At 41.2% G+C, this 16661-nt stretch overlaps 1 protein-coding gene across 2 annotated transcripts in view; it reads right to left on the bottom strand.

The window, feature by feature from the left end:
- Positions 1-16661, bottom strand: part of ARMH4 (armadillo like helical domain containing 4) — a 49646-nt gene that overhangs the window by 10564 nt on the left and 22421 nt on the right. For both annotated transcript variants that reach the window (XM_025166166.2, XM_025166165.2), the window contains exons 4-6: positions 16366-16593; positions 14601-14819; positions 8708-8974 (exon numbers count right to left, since the gene is read on the bottom strand). In XM_025166166.2, coding sequence (XP_025021934.1) covers positions 8708-8974; positions 14601-14819; positions 16366-16593 — 714 coding nt within the window. The remainder of the gene's footprint in view (positions 1-8707; positions 8975-14600; positions 14820-16365; positions 16594-16661) is intronic.

Here is a 16661-nt window from a genome sequence, read left to right as displayed (position 1 = left end):
AAGCAAACTGGCAGCCAAGCAACTGGAGCAGAGGTGTAATGTGTGCTGTTCTAGAAGCACACGTTGAAGCTTCTGGATACGTGGCAGCATTTCCAAAATTATAGATATGTAATTGTCTCCCTCCACACACACTCTTTAGTACATGTCCCCTTTTATTCAGAGTAACTTATATATCACATCCTACTCACCTCATCTATGCCATACATACAGCACTCAGCTTGTCGGTGTTTCAACAGATTCTTGCTCCTTTCTCTATTATTTATTTATTTATTAAACTTTTTATCCCATCGTTATTTTTGGTCAACTGAAGGCAGCATACATACCTAATGTCCCTGCCTCCTATTTTCTCCACAACAACAACCCTGTGAAGTGAGCGGGGCTGAGAGAGAGGGACTGGCCCAAAGTCACCCAACCAGCTTTCATGCCTAAGGCGGGACTAGAACTCACAATCTCCTGCTTTCAGACCTTGCACCTCAACCTCTACACCAGTGTTTTTCAAACTTGGCAACTTTAAGTTGTGTGGACTTCACCTCCCAGAATTCCCCAGCCAGCATCCTGTCCCCAGGTAAGCTCATACCCTTGTGGTATTTGGAAATACAGGTCCCATAATCCTTTGACATTGCCATACTAGTGATGGGAACTGGAATAAAAAAAAACCTGGCATGCTAGAGGAACATTATTCCCTAACTCTGACCCAACTCAATCACACTGGCCATAGGTGAAATTTACTACCGTCTTGCTAAGCTATCTCTCTGTATTAGACTACAGACTAGCTATCCTTACCCCAGAATTGTTATTCACTCAGGGGCATCAGCTTTTCTAATATTCATCACAGAGGTGCAAAAAAGCCATAATGATGCCACATCTTAGTTTAGAAAAACCCAAGTGTTTTGTAAACAAGGAATGGTGTTAATGGGCTATTTCCCAGCAATGCTGTAATTACAACTGAAGCTATTCATTAACATGCAAAGGGATAATGGCAGATAATAAACTACAATTGTGCTTAGGCAACTGAAGAAAGAAAAAAGAAAATTTAAGAAAAGGAAAAGGAAAACGACTTATTAACTCTTGGGTGAAACTGAGGTTCATGGCTGAAAAGGTTTCTCAGGCTAAGATTCCTAAATTGAAAAAGAAATTGGGCAAAGGAGGCCCATGTCATTATTTAGGGAGGCTACTAATTCTTTTTGACAGTTCGGTGCTTTGCAACAGAGGCCTGACAAGCAAATATTTTGCAGGACACAGAATAATGGTCTTGAGATAGAGGATGATTGCTGAATGTTAGGAAAAACGTGGTATCAGTAGTGTGATAGTGGAACTGAAGACATAGAAAGGAAGTGGGCCATACTTTCTTAGATGTGCTCAAACTAAGTCTGGATAGACATTTATTGAGAATGCTTCTGTCTGGATTTCTACAATCTTAGTAACAATAGGGGTCATTTAGGCCGTCCAGCCAAGAAAACAAGCAAGTTAATCATCAAACAAATTAACCCAGAGTTCTCACTCAAGGCAAAAATGAGCAGGCTCAAATGATCAGACTTTGGACGCATTGTGCAAAGGTCTAGTTATCTGGAGAAATCTGTAATGCTGGAAAAGGTGGAAGGAAAGAGAAGAAGATGACCAGCAGCAACGTGAATGGCACCATTGGAAGACCTGAAGGACCCCATCATCCTGGAGAAAATCTATCTATGTATTTCCTAGGGGTCAACACCAACTTGATGGCACATAATCAATCAATCAATCAATGAGTTTAGGCCACTGAGTCCAATCCTCTATTCAGTGCAGGTAAAATATCTCTGACAGATGTCTTTCTCACCTCTGCTTGATCCCCTAGTGAAGGGAGCCCAGAATCACCCTTTTGGTTGCCCACTGCTTCTCTGACTGCATCTCTCCAGAAGCAAGCAGGAGCTGGACTCAGGGACTAAATAGCTTCTTCCAACTCTATGATTCTCTGAACCTACTTAACTCTATTGATTGCCCCTTTTTACATGACATCCCTTCAGGTATTTGGGGTGAGCTATCATATCTGCCTCCCACTCCTTACTCTTCATACTAAAGACACCCAATATTATCAGGCTTTTTAACAGAACTAATTTTCCAGTTGGTTGACAAGTTTCATTATGTCCTTTGAACCCGTTCTAATTCACCTACACTTTGTTATAATGGCAAAGATCAGAATTAGACACCGTTTTTCCAGGTCTGACTACTCTAGAATAAACTAACCTTGTTGCAGTAATTGCTTAATAGGAAGCCACAAGTAACTAAATATCTGATAGTACGAAGGCACTATTAATTACATTTATGTTACCATACATAAATTAGCAAAATTCAGTATTCAGACATGGGAAACTTACTAAAGATTTTGTGAGGATATGCCTTCATCATCATTGTATAATAGCTCTGTACTAAACTAATTCCAACTGTTTCTTTTAAAAAAATCCAAAATCCATAATTGAGTGTTTCATTTGCTAGGATCAACAGCTAAGGCATTGTTCACTCAATTTGCTGTTGGGTACACATTCGTTTTAACTAAATAATAGCAGTTGCAGGTAAGGGGCCAGTCTGTATTATGACAATGGAGGGGGAGGAGTGGATTTAGTGCTGTAACCCTGGATGGGTCCAGTCCCAGGCCTTCTCCCAATAGCCAGTACTGTCCAAGGTATATGGCACCCCAGGCCACATTGGCTGGTGGTACTACCTCCCGTCAAGGTGAAGATTTGCAATTTTAGAATGTTTCGGAAGGAGGGGCAGCATTGGTGCCCCCCAAACTTTGGCACTGTAGGCCAGTCGTTACTTGACCTTAGCATAAAGCCAACCCTGCCGATAGTTGATACTGGCATTGCAATAAAAGCTTTTTCTGGTACTCAAAGGAAGTTTCCTCTCAATGATAATTACAGTTGTACATGGAGAAGACCCAGATGTGAATACAAAGAGGGTGAAGAGCTAAATCCTGCCATTCTAGCCCCAGTTCAAAGTAACATTCATGCAATAATTAATTCTGCCAATAATATCATACCTGCTTTGGTTTTGTGTGTCTCCTATAGTACAGGAGAGGCCTTTTGAACTATAAATTAACCTTTCTAAAGCATGAATGAAAAACCTTCACTCAGTGATTTCTGAATATCAAACAGGCTAGACAATTTTTACTAATCAATTTGCATCTGAGTCTTCTGCAGCAATAAACCCAGCTTCCTAAAGAAATGAAATGAGAAGCTGATTCTAGATAATATCTCAAAAATGGAAATTGTTATCCTGTTGGGAGTCCTACAGCTATTGCAAATGGCCAGATTACATCAAATCTGTTGAGTAATTTAGCAGCTTTATGAACTAGTCTGTTGAGTTATTTATAGGTTCTGTACAAATAGAGTTTATTTTATTTTATTTTTTTATTATTATTATTTATTTATTTATTTATTAAATTTGTATGCCGCCCATCTCTCCCAGTGGGTGACTCTGGGCAGCTCACAATAAAAGTAAAAGCCACAAACAGTTAAAAAATAAATACCCCCATTAATTAATTAAAAAGTCAAACTACAGAAACAAGCCCTATACATAAAAACTAAAAAACATTCAAGATGATGGGGGAGTAACATCAATTACCCCACAAGCCACTTCCACTGGTGTGAGCCCCCATGCGGCCCCCAGGTCATCTGGCATAGCCAGTATTTCACGCTCTTCCTGAAGGCCATGAGAGTAGGGGCACACCGCACCTTGGGAGGTAGGATGTTCCACAGAGCGGGGTCCACGGCAGAAAAGGCCCTCTTCCTAGATCCCACCAGTCGAAAATCCTTCACTGGTGGAGTCTGCAATATGCCCCTTCTGTCAGACCGAGTGGGGCAGGCTGATATAACAGGGGCAAGATGGCTCCTCAGATAACCTGGTTCTGTGCCATGAAGGACTTTAAAGGTGATGATCAATACCTTGAATTGGACCCGGAAGCAAACTGGCAACCAATGCAGCTCGGATAACGGTGGCGTTATCTGGGCCCCCCAGTGGCATTCAGAACTGTCCATGCCGCTGCATTCTGCACCAGCTGTAGCTTCTGGATACTCTTCAAGGGTAGCCCCATGTAGAGTGCATTGCAGTAATCCAGCTGGGAGGTGATCAGGGCATGAGTAACCATGCAGAGGGCCTCCCAGTCGAGGAAGGGGCATAACTGACTCACAACACAAAGTTACACAAAGGCCCTCCTAGCCACAACTGCTATCTGCTCTTCGAACAGGAGTCATGAGTCCAGGAGGACCCCCAGATTACGCACCAGGTCTGTCTGGGGTAGTGTAACCCCGTCAAGAACCAAAGATGATAAACTCCCAGATCTTGAGACTCCCCGAACCCACAACCACTTCGTCTTAGCAGGGTTCAGTTGAAGCCTGTTGTCCCCCATCCAGGCCCCTACAGCCTCCAGGCACCGCGAAAGGGTAGCCACAGCGTCACTTAGGTCACCCGGGATATATAATTGAGTTGCTGAATTATAATTATATATGCTTTTTACTGTAATATAATCTCTTTTTTTGATTTACACAGCTACATTGCTTCAATCATATTTTTTTCATTCCATAGAATTATGTGGGCTGGGGAATTCTGGGAGTTGAAGTCCACACATCTTAAAGTTGGCTGATGTGGGTCTTCCGGGCTGTGTGGCCGTGTTCTGGAAGGTTTGGTTCCTAACGTTTCGCCAGCATCTGTAACCGGCATCTTCAGAGGACAGGAGCACAGACAGGAGCGGTTCTCTCTGTGCCCAGGATGATGTGGCCCTTTTGTGGGTATTTATAGAGATCAGTGAGGGTCCCTGCGGGGGGGGGGGGCGTGTTGTGGGTTAACGAGTGGCTGCTTGTTTTGGTGATCAACCTATATGTGTATCTTCCTGGGGATTAGGCAGGGTTTTTTCTTCTACTGAATTGTTAACGAGGGGCTGCTGAGGGTGATTAGCAAGTTCATTGTGTGAACTGTTCACATGTCCTGGTGGATGAGCTGAGTTTGTTGACCTTTTGCAGGCTGTATTTTTCAGGATTGGTAGCCAGGTTTTGTTGATTTTTAGACTTCTTTTTTATTGAAACTGTGCCGGTGTTTGTGAATTTCAATGGCTTCCCGGTATAGCCTGGTATAGTAGCTGTTGGTGTTGTCCAGTATCTCTGTGTTTTCAAATAGGAAAACGGGAAGCTGGCCGTGAAAGCCTTCGACAATACATCTTAAAGTTGTCAAGGCTGAGAAACCTAGGGATTCCAGGACTGCTGATTAGATTAGAAGAAGAAGAAAAAACAGCCCTCCCCCCCCAAAGGCTGTGGCAAATCACTGCCATGAAAACTGCATGGCAAAGTCCCAAGAAGTTGAGAAAAGGCATTTTTACCCTTTTTAATGGGGTGGGATTTTTAATAGTACCTCTGAAAGATTCTGGATGGGTTTACATTTTTATTTTGCAAGAAGCAATGCCAGAAAAGCCTTTTCTTTAATTCTTACCTATTAATTCTCTTTGCAGATTAATGCCATTTTTAAAGTGGTGGAGGAAAACACTTCCTTGGGTCAAATGCAGTTATGCTGTCATTGGAAACCGAAAGCAGCTACAGATACACCCCCACACATCAAATATATAAAGTGTAAATGGATGCTTTACTGTCTAGATCCTGGGGGGGGGGGGGGGGAGGTGATTTATTTGTTTACTTAAAAGGTAGCATTTCTGCAGGAGCTTTGATTTGCTTTGTCGTCATGCAGCCTTTTCTCTCCCCAAGCTTCTCCAAAACAATTGCAAAAACTCAAGAGATGAGAGGAAGGCATCTGGATGCCAGATGTATAGGATTGTCGTAATGCACCTTCCCAAAAGACATTTATATCATACACACCATCCCCATGATTTTCTGTTGTCCTTGGGAGACTAGCAGTGATGGCTGCGACAAGGCACAGAGTAACCCCTTGTTTACTAGAAATATTTCTATGGCATTAATACTGTTATTTATTTCTTTGTGTCATAGAGTTAGTAGGGGCCACATCACCCATCAAATCAAACCCCTGCTCAGTACAGGAATTGAAATAAAAGCTCTCCCACAATCACAGAGCTAGAAGAGGCCATTTATGCCATCAAGCTTAACTCCCTGCTCAGTGCAAGAAAACTAATTGGATCATCTCAGACAAGTTGGCTGAACATATCCAGTGAATGAGAGTCCACAATTTCTCTGGGTCACCAGTTCCACTATCAAGCTGATCTTACACTTATGATCTTTAAAAATTCATTTTAAAGACTTATATACTAATTTCACCGTGAAATATTCTAGGGCATAGAAGTAGCATCCTAATCAGTTCTCTACTCAGCTCACTCCCTCTACACAGGTTCCAACTCTTCTCAATGGTTATGAGAACATTCCCTTTGTCCTTTTTAATTAAAATTGAGACTCCACAGTTATCCAATGAAATCAGACACTCCATTCCATCCTTTCTGGCTTTTCAATTGAAAGGAACAAAGTGCCTATCGATTAATTGAATGCTGGTGTAGCCATTATCTTCCTCCCTTCCTAGTGAAATGTCATTCTCCTGCCCCACATCACCCTGACTCCTATAATTGTCTTTCATTCCTCCTGAACTGGGTGCTGTCCTGCCTCTTCCTCCTCCAACACCACCAACAACAAAATCTAGGAGATGCTCAACAAAGGCAATTCCATGAAGAGGAAGATCAGAAGAAAGTGTAGTAAGCTTCACTCCCTCATCAAGCATTCTTTCTGCATTTTTGAAAATTCTTTGGTTCTTTTTCCAAAGACTCATAAGAATATAATTGAAAGGTGGAAACTCTAAGAATCTAACTGGAGTTTCATGTTATAAATAATATAAAATGAAGCTTGGAGAATGGATGTCTTATAGGAGTGTAGGTCTTATGAGCCCTCCAGATATACTGAACTACAACTCCCAGTATCCTTCATTACTGGCTATCTAGACAAGGACTCTGTCATTTGAAGCAATACCAAGAACTGTGTTTCTCAACCTTGGCAGCTTTAAGATGTGTGGACTTCAACTCCCAGAATTCTCCAGCCAGAAGTATATGCAAAATAGATTCCCAGATCAATCAATGAATATTCATCTCAGATTGGAATGAACACTGAATCCACTGTTTGTTTTTGTCTTCCCAAAAATTGCTTAAATACCAAACTCCTCAGAAGATTACAAGTTTAAAAAAGATTCAGGAAGGGGGCAGTATTTCTGCCTAATCCTTTCCCTTTCTGTTATCTTTTCCGTTCAAAATGCATCAGTCCTTCTCCAAGCCTGCTACAAAAAAATAGTCAAAACAAAAGAAATACAGATGAGCTCTCCCATCTCATTTTTCCAACTACAATAACTTTGTTTAAATTTGCAGGCCAACAATGCTGTTTGTAGTGGAAAATAAAAACAGTGGAGAAAAGGCACAGGGGAGTGTAAAACTATTCTGTCTGGACCAGGATAAAATCTCATGGTTTCTCCTTTGACAAGGTTTTTTCCCTCTAAACTCTTGTGGGCATTCCCAGGCCTTGCTGCACCTCATGGTGAATCCAGCAATCTTTTATTGAGACAGTGAACATTCAACTAGCTAAGGAGAATTTTGGACCACATACACACTGCCTTCCCTCAAATACCCCTAACAGCCATAAAACAGTGAAATTCCACTTCCCCAAACTAGTAGGGCACATATTTATTTATATTTAGTTATTACATTTATTTCCCGTTTTTCCTTTGGTGGCACTCTTGGGGATCTTGTGATTATTTTGTTTTCTCACATCAACAACAGCCAATGTAGAGTAGTATTAAAGGTGTGTTGGAGTAGGAGTGGGGCCAACAGTTACAAACAGTAACTTATGATACCCAAGGTGAACAATACCTCCCAATCATAAAATCACATCAACAATAGAGCTTGCTTAACCTCTGAGCCCAAATGCCTGGGGAAACAGCCAGACCTTCAAAGTCTTAGGAAAGGGTAACAGGGTTGGGGCCATCTGGATCTCCAGAGGGATGCTGTTCCACAAGGCAGCGGTGTCACAGAGAAGGCACAACTCCTGATCCAACAAGATGACATTGTTTGATACAAGATGAGGTATGCCCACCCTGCTAGATCTGGTGGGAGGGAGCAGAAGCAATGGGAGAAATGTGGTCCTGCAAGCAGCCTGGCCCCATGCCTTGCAGGGCTTTATAGGTGACAATCAGCACTTTGAATTGCACCCAGAAGCCTACTGGGAGCCAATATTATATGAGTGTAGTGAGAAATGCCAAAAACTGACATCACTGCATTCCAGACCAGCTTCCAAATGCTTTTCAAGGGCAGCCTCATGTAGAGTGTGTTACAGTAACCCAGAAAGGAGATGACTAAAGCATAAGTTTTACCATGAACAAGGCCTCTCTGTCCAGAAATGGGCACAACTATGGACAAGATGAACCTGTGCAAAGGCCCAACTTATTGTTGTGGGGAAAACTGGATGAGGGGTTGTTGAACTCTTCAATGGAAGGTGGGATATAAATTCAAATAAATAAATAAATAGGGCTAAAACATCAAGGATGGAAAGGAGAACCTAGGTTTCTGCAATTCCAGTCCAATAGCTTAATCACTACCCACACTACACCACTATATCATTGATATGGGAGAGGCTCTTGATCACCAGTTAAGCCACCAAAGAACTGATACCGCAATGAAAATAAGAACTTCCCTTGCAAGCATACAGGCTTTGCCTTCCACATGTTGCAGAGAACGCATTTTGCTTACCGAGCCCTTGGTTCTGCTGTTCCCATTCAATTGCATTTGGCACATGGTAGGATATTCCGGAGAGCTCTCCTGCAGGACCTCCCAGCCCTTCCAAGGGTTCCTGTGAGGTTTCCCCAGGAACAGTAAAACTGGAGAGGTCAGCGTCTAAGCTTTCATCTATTGAGTTGGGCTCTCTGTCATCATCATTCTCTTCTTCATCCTCATCCATTTCTTCCTCCTCTTCTTCTTCTTCTTCCTCCTCCTCCTCCTCTTCCTCCTCCTCTTCCTCTAGAGAGATAGGAATTAGAGAAAGGTGATATTGGGAAAAATCCTAATATGATGTTCATTGATGACATCCAGGGCATGAATTGATTTGTACACCTTTTTTTATGAACTGCAATAATGTTGGAAGATGCTTGAAGTAGAGGCTGTTGTCTGTTTTTGTTTTTTTTAATTAAATTCAGTTCCTCTCCGGTTACCTAATGCCAGTACTTAGAAGGTTCCAAAGATACAGACACTTATCAAGTACAAACTAGTTTCCTTCTTCTTTTCCTCTTGCCTCATAATCCTGATGAAAACTTCTACCCATTTGTGGAATGAAGAATATCTTAAGAGGAGGGCCTTTTAGTAGGGATACGTCATAATCCTAATGATGATTGGACCATGGGTCCAGTGGTTGTTACCCACACCACTAGAAGTGAAAGCGTTTAACTTCACTGAGAGGGTTTTTTTTTTCATTTTACCCCTAATATGTGAGTGAAATTTTGGGGAGGCTTAATTAGTGGGAAAAGAGAAAGACGAAAATTGTGCCACTGAAAATGGACACTTGGCCATGTAATTCTGGATGCTCCACTTGAGTCTGCAAAATGGATGCATGCAGAGTCTGCTGGCCACATTGACTGGCAGTGACTTTCTAGGAAAGTCTGCCCAAGTTTGGTTGCCTCCAGTTATATTGGATTTCCGTTCCTACAGCTCCTAGACAACACGGAAACAGCTTGTGGGTTGAGAATGCTGAGAGTTGGTTTAACACATCTGGAAGGCACCAGACTGGGATAATGTCAATCAAGCATAACAGCATCTTGGATTTGTAGAGACCCTTGTTGCTCTTGTGACAGATGCAACTCTATTTGTACTTGCCCAGTATTAGAATTTATTCATCATCGTGTATATTTCCTTCTTTCAAGAAAAAAAAGTATTTTCGTGCATAAAATCAGGCTGTGCTGGGCTCCATATTTTTTAAAACAATGAAACAGGAAAGACATCCAGTGAATTTTAGTACTTTCCCATCCCCTTTATTTCAACAGAAAATAATTAAATATCCCAGGTCAAATCAGTAGATATTTGGCTGATCAATGTTCATACTTCTAGACATTGTGGAAAAGGATGAATGCAGTGATTTCACGCATCACACACAAATAAATGCTATTGGACACTTATCCACAGTAACACATATTTTGTTCTAACACTGCATTACCAATTACAGTACATTCCTCAGCATTAGAAACAAAAGGAAATATTGCCATCAGTTGGTCATAAGAAGGCACTGCAATCTTCAAGAAAGTTCAGAACAAAAAAAATTCCAGTGAAGAGGGAAGACACTAAAGAGAAAATACCAGCAATCAATCAGCAAATAAAATTACAGAATTTCCATTTTTTATGTGTTTCCTCTTGATAATGCTTTAACGTATTTATTAAAATAAATACATAAACTAAAAATAAGTTACAAAGTTGGAGTTAACTATAGATCTCTATCACTCAGATAAATAGATAGAATAAAAAACAGATGGCAGATAAATTAAGAATTATGCCTATTGTGATTCCTTTGTCTTGAGAATGCAGACAAACACAAGCTGGGTTCCCACACTGATCTATGCTTAGGATCTCTCTCCACATGACATCCATGAGCATCAATGTGCCCACAGACACTTCTGTTGGTACTTTCCAACTCTCTGCACAAAAACTTTATTTTAATTTTGAATAAAACTAAGAAAAGAGGTAGCATGCTGGAAAGGAAACCAGCAGTTTCAGAAACATCTTTGGGAGTTAAAAATGGTGAGTGGCTGCCCCTTAGCACTTTGTTGTAAAGATATGCTCACCTGCCAAGAAAAGAGAACAGAGACACAAATTGGGGGCAGATAGAGGGTAGCCCTGGATAGTTGGAAAGAAGCTCGTCAGTTTGCCTTCTGCTGGACAGATGTTCTATGATTGGTCATAGAAGCTGGTCCCCTCTAGATCCTTGCCAAAACAACAACCTCACATGGATATATCCTTCTGCTGTTGGAGAAATATCTGTAAGAGTCATCTTCTGAATTTCCATCCCATTTGCAAGTTTCCTCTCCCTTCTCAGGCTGAGGCTCTTTTGGTCTACTGAAGCAGGACGCTAGAGTACTTCAGTCTCCAAAATGTATGATGAGTTTGCAAAGCCAAGTCAAAAGCACACGGACATGATCAGTCACATTCCATGGGCAAGACCCCAATACTAAGAAACAAGGAGCACTGATAGTTAAGCAACAAGGAAGTACAGAATTACAAATGTGATTGGCTACAAATGAATTATAAAAAGACAATGCTTAAAATTGACTGGAGTCACTATGTTGTACCTGCTAAATGACAAGCCACAGCTTCAGCTATCTCTAGCTGCCCTGATCAACTTCTCCCTGAAGCTTAACCACAAATACAATATAGAAACTATTCTTATCTACCTACTTGTTTCTAGTGCTTGCTCAATATTTGCTGCTACAGTTTAAACTCTTACTACGCTCAGGAACTCCATGCTAAAACATGTATTAATATTCAACTTGCTTCAATTCTTCCACATGCTCACCAAGAATCAACCTTCTTGCTTTTAGAAGTCAAAGCCAGGCAGAGGGGAAATATATTGTGACAGTCCAACTACCACTGATCAAATCCTTTCTATGACTCACAAGAATCGAAGAATCATAATGTAAGATATTGGGTGGCTTTGCACAACTGCAGGAATAGTAGCCGACATTCTTCCTGCACTAATGTCCCACCATTGCACCAGAGTTTAATCAAACTCCTGGGAGAGGCTTCTCCTTGGAATAAATATTGTCCAGAAAACCATTAGCACGTTAATTAAAACAGCTCAAATGGGGTGGTAATGATTACATAAAAGGAAAAGGCATGTAACCTGGTTTAAAGAATGATTGCTAATTAAAAGCAGGAAGCTAGCCCCAAGCCAGGAAAACCATTTCTACTGCATCATGTTCCCTTCTCCCTCCATGATTTATAAAGCATCTTTCCTTTAAGAACTTAGGTAACTGCTTTATAAAAACATCAATACTGTAACAATGGAGAAACCAAGAACAGGTGTATCTCACTGGCTAAGGGTTTGAACAGGAAAGTCAGTAATTCAATGGTCTCCATAGCTGGCTTCAGAACACACTAAGCCCTAAACCCAGGTTAAAAAGCACAATTCCTGCACTTATATAACATGAGATATCCAACCAAATAAACTTAATGGGATAGCCTGGTTCACACGAATGTTAACACAATGGCAGGGTTCTTATCACATACTGAACTCCAAAATACAGAATCTCATTTTATGCCAGCCCCCAGGCATTTCGGTCAGGAGGTTAGATGAACACTGCTGTTGTTGGGATTTTTTCTTCTGTGAATGGGGTTACTGTCTATCCTTGGGCGCCAGGGGTTACAGTATATGTTGGGGGCAGATGTTTAATCCTTGTACGCTGCCCAAAGTCACTTGTGTGAGATGGGTGGCCATAAAAATCAGGTAGGTAGGTGGGTGGGTGGGTGGGTTGATAGATAGATATTCAAACCCAGGCACTAGGCAGACTAAGAGAACCTGTAATTAACGCAAGCTGCTTTTTAAATAAAAGTCGCTGAGACCCATTTACCAGAAGTTTAACAGATATAGCTGCTGTCTGCTCTTCCCATCAGTCCCCTTCCTAATTCCCATCAGTTTACTTTTATTTTAGGTTGGCAGAAACATTTCTAAAGTCCTCACTAGGCTACAGCCACCCACCCTTTTTAATATTCTAAAACTGTGTGTGAGGTTTATCATCTTCTGGGATAGACTCAACTTGAAGTTTCCTGTTTTCTCCAGCAACCCCCCTCTACTTGACCTTGCTTCAGACAAAATGACAAAGTACAGAGTCTCTTGATTCTGAAAAGATTTTGCAATAGATAAACATCAGAGTACAAAAATGACGCGGTGGCGCAGCGGCTTAATGACGCTGAAAGTTGCCGGCCAGAAATGGTTGACACTTCAGTGGTTTGAGCCCAGCTCCGCGCAGCAGAGTGAGCTCCTGTCTCATCCCCAGCTTCTGCCAACCCAGCAGCTCGAAAACGTGAGTAGGTAAATGGGGACTCTCACCCCGGTGGGAGGAAAAATGCTGGTGGCGCTTGCACGGGAGATGGGGACCAGTTGCCAGTAACGCGGAAGCCGCGCACGCCCGAAAAAGGCGCGAAGCAATGGAAACCCCGCCTCCTGTGCTCGCCAGCTGGGCTCTGCTCTAGGAAGGAGGCACTGGCAAACCATTTCCGAAACACCTTGCCTTGAAAACTGCAGGGACTCGTCCAGGCAGTCGCTGCAGAATCGGTAACGATTGAGTGCAGATTAAAAAAAAACCCAAAAACAAAAATGAAGCTACTCCACCATAGAAACACCTTAAGATTTCCCCATGTCCAGCTCCCTTCTTTTCCTCCACTACTTCCCTTTTTTTCTTCTTCATCTTGAGCTTAGGATGCTGAATCTTGTAACCCTGGATAAAGAAATAATGTAGGGTGAAATCTGGTCTAATTTTTAATCCATATGTCTATAGTTTACTCAAAGAACATAAAAGAGTTGAATCTAAGTATTTGTGGCATGGTCATGCTGGATAGAGAATATTTGAATATTTTGAATATCAGCTGTTCTTGAGATAGCTTGGTAGCAGTATTCCTAGGAAATCTTGAGGTTAAATTTGGTAAAAGTAGTTCTGGTGAGCAATAAAAGAATATCTTAGGACCAAGGAGAGAGAGAGATTTGCCTTTAAGTCAGTCTTGACTCCTTGCAACTACATGGACAAGCTCATGCAATTTTCTAGGCAACATTTTCAAAACTAATTTGCCATTCCCTTCTTCCTAGGCTGAGAGAAAGTGACTACATAGTCCAAAGCCACCCAGTTGGATTCTATGCTTAAGGCAAGTTTAGAATTTAGGTCACCCCTTTCCTAGTCCAGCACCCTACTAGACCAAACTGGCTCAGAGATATATCTAGCAAGCAATCAAATAAATACAGAATTCCTTGTGGTGAATCTTAATGGAGATTTTCTGGTGATGTCTCAGGGCTAATATTGATAGAGGCACTCCTAGGATATCTTGGCAAACATTGATACTTTTCTGGAGGGTAAACCGATAGACTCAAGCTACTAAACATGAGAAATCAAAAGGGGTGTTCCTAGGTATTGGGCTAACTGATGAACCCATAGTATGAGACCCACAGAGAGTTGTGTGAATGAAGAATAAAGAATATAGATACACCTTAAGCTCATAATGCACAATGAGATGTCCACGGACACATTTGTACCCAAAGGCCACAGATTCCCTACCACTGCCTTACTCCATTTATCCATCTAGTTCTGTACTGTCTAGTCAGAGAAGCAATGACTCTCTTCAAAATCACTGGCAGAATTTTATCCCATTATTTTTTATACAGTCTCTTTCAAGTGAAGAGTCCAGAGCATATGCCCCTCTAAGTTGTTGTCCCTCCTACAGATAATTTGAAACAAGATGAAGAACCAGTCTCAAATTCTTAGCTCTACTATTATTCTATAGTTTAAGCTTCACTGTAAAAGTTATAAAATAATATTTGGATATTTACACTCTCACATTCAATCCCTAATGTGGGGTAGGAGAAAAGAGCCCTGTCCAAATCATCTTACTTATGTACCTTCTGATTCCAACCTCTCCAGCCCATAAGTTGAAACTGTGGTAAGTCGGTGGGCAGCTGGAACTGTGGTTTGCCTTGTAGAAGATACCAAAGAAGGCAGAGCTGTCATCGTGTCAGTTGTGCCAACAGTCATTTCAGTTGGCACTCTCAGATCAGCCAGAGTTGCAGGAATATAGGCAATGGAAGTGATCTCTTTATTCTCTAGGAAGGTGACAGGTCCTGGAAGCCAAGCAAGAAACACAGATCGTGATCACAAGTAAAACCTGTAAGACTGCATGCTGTGACTAAGAAAGATGTCTCATATTTCTTGAGGCCCAGCCCAAGGACAACAGGGAAGCAATCCAGCCAAGTTCAGTTCTTTTATTACTTACACCATATAGACAGAATCTTGCCAGACTAAATCTGTACTACTCTAACCTAGTGGATATACCCTGGGAGATTCTAGGAAGTGGTTATCCTCAATCTCTTCCTCCTCCCATGCTCCTGCTCCAAACTGTGTTGTTTCTTGTCTTGCTCCCCTTCCTAGAATGTGCTCCCTCCTTCCTGAGAACCTGCTGCACTATTGCAGTCCCTCACACATACTACAATGTTCATCATCCTCAACCAGTGGCTGGAGATAAGAACCATAGTCAATCCTAGTGGATGGAAACTAGTGGGAATATATATTCCATACATGTTGAGTTCCTTGGCACATGAATTAATGATGATTCCCAAACTTTTTGAAGCTATTTGAATTGGTAAATATCTTTACATATTATGGTAGATAATTCCACCACTTCATTATGTGCTATGTGAAGAAAAAAATTCTTCCAGTCTAACCTGAATCTCTAACTATCTCTTTCACTGGATGATCCTGGGATCTAATATTAGAGATAGAGGAAAACTTGTTATCTAGTTGATTGCAACTCTATTTAACATATTTTATTTATTTACTTGGAGCATTATCTTTCAGAATATATATCCCAAGATAGTTTATAATGCAAAGTAAACTGCCATAAAATGCAAAAATTAAGAAAAAATGCAAACACAGACATTCTACAAATGCAAAAAGAAATAAACACTATAGAGTGCACTAATAAATTAAAACTCCCAGTACTTCAAAAGTGTATAAATTGTGGCTTAAAAGCTAACAGAAAGACTTTTTCCTACTTACCACCTGCCTAATAATTGGGGTTATAAGAACAGGGTAATTAACTAGGACAGTACTTCAATAGAAAAACTTTGTATTTGAGTGACCTGATATGAGATTTGCCATTTTTAAAACCTTGCATTTTTTTTCATGGTGATTAATATACTAAATTACCTTACACTAGGTCAGATGATTTGTCTATCTAGCAAATTTGGCTTTTTTTCTCTCTCTTAAGCATTTAGTTACAATAAACATAAAGATAGCTCTTACAAAAGGACTGAAATGAAATTTGACTAAGAGCTACAGTATATGTAGCTTAGGACTACAGAATGTCCATGCCTGGCATAGCCCAGGCTGGGCAACCTATGGCCCTTCAATTGTTATTGAACTAAAATTAAAATTCCCAGAAGCTCCAGCCAGCTTGGCCAATGGTGAGGGATACCGTGAGCAGTAATTCAGCTACATGTGAAGTGCCGGACTGAAGTGTCTATCGGAACTGGGAGCAACCTTTCAAAGTCTCACAAAGTAGGATCTGTCCCATCAACCATTCAGCTGAGATATCAGAGATTGACTTGAGGTCTTCTATATGCAAAGCTTTGTCTCAGAATTAAATTAAGGGGGGAAAATCCAACCAACCTTCAACTTCCACCGTTTTCACTGGGAGATGGGTAGAATGAGGAGACACTGTAGCAGCAACATTTTCTAATATTCTCAACAGTTGGGACGTGCTGGAAACTGTTGGTATTTGAGTTGCCAACTCTACTCCTTCCTTCATCCCATGTTGTGATCCTGTAATCTTCTGAGTAGGTAGGCCTCCTGAGATCACAGGTGATGGCACAGTGCCAGTATCATGGAAGGCTGTTCCTTTCATAATAAGGGGATATAAAAGAAGATGAAAGCTATGGTTTTTCAAATGGCATTACTATCTTATT

Source organism: Python bivittatus, unplaced genomic scaffold (assembly GCF_059951505.1).
Source record: "Python bivittatus isolate LINGU-HERP-01145 unplaced genomic scaffold, Pbiv_v1 ctg000580_np1212, whole genome shotgun sequence".
In the NCBI taxonomy this organism is placed as follows: Eukaryota; Metazoa; Chordata; class Lepidosauria; order Squamata; family Pythonidae; genus Python; species Python bivittatus.
The sequence above is the reverse complement of the archived record's forward strand: the minus strand, read 5'-3'. Positions and strand labels throughout refer to the sequence as shown.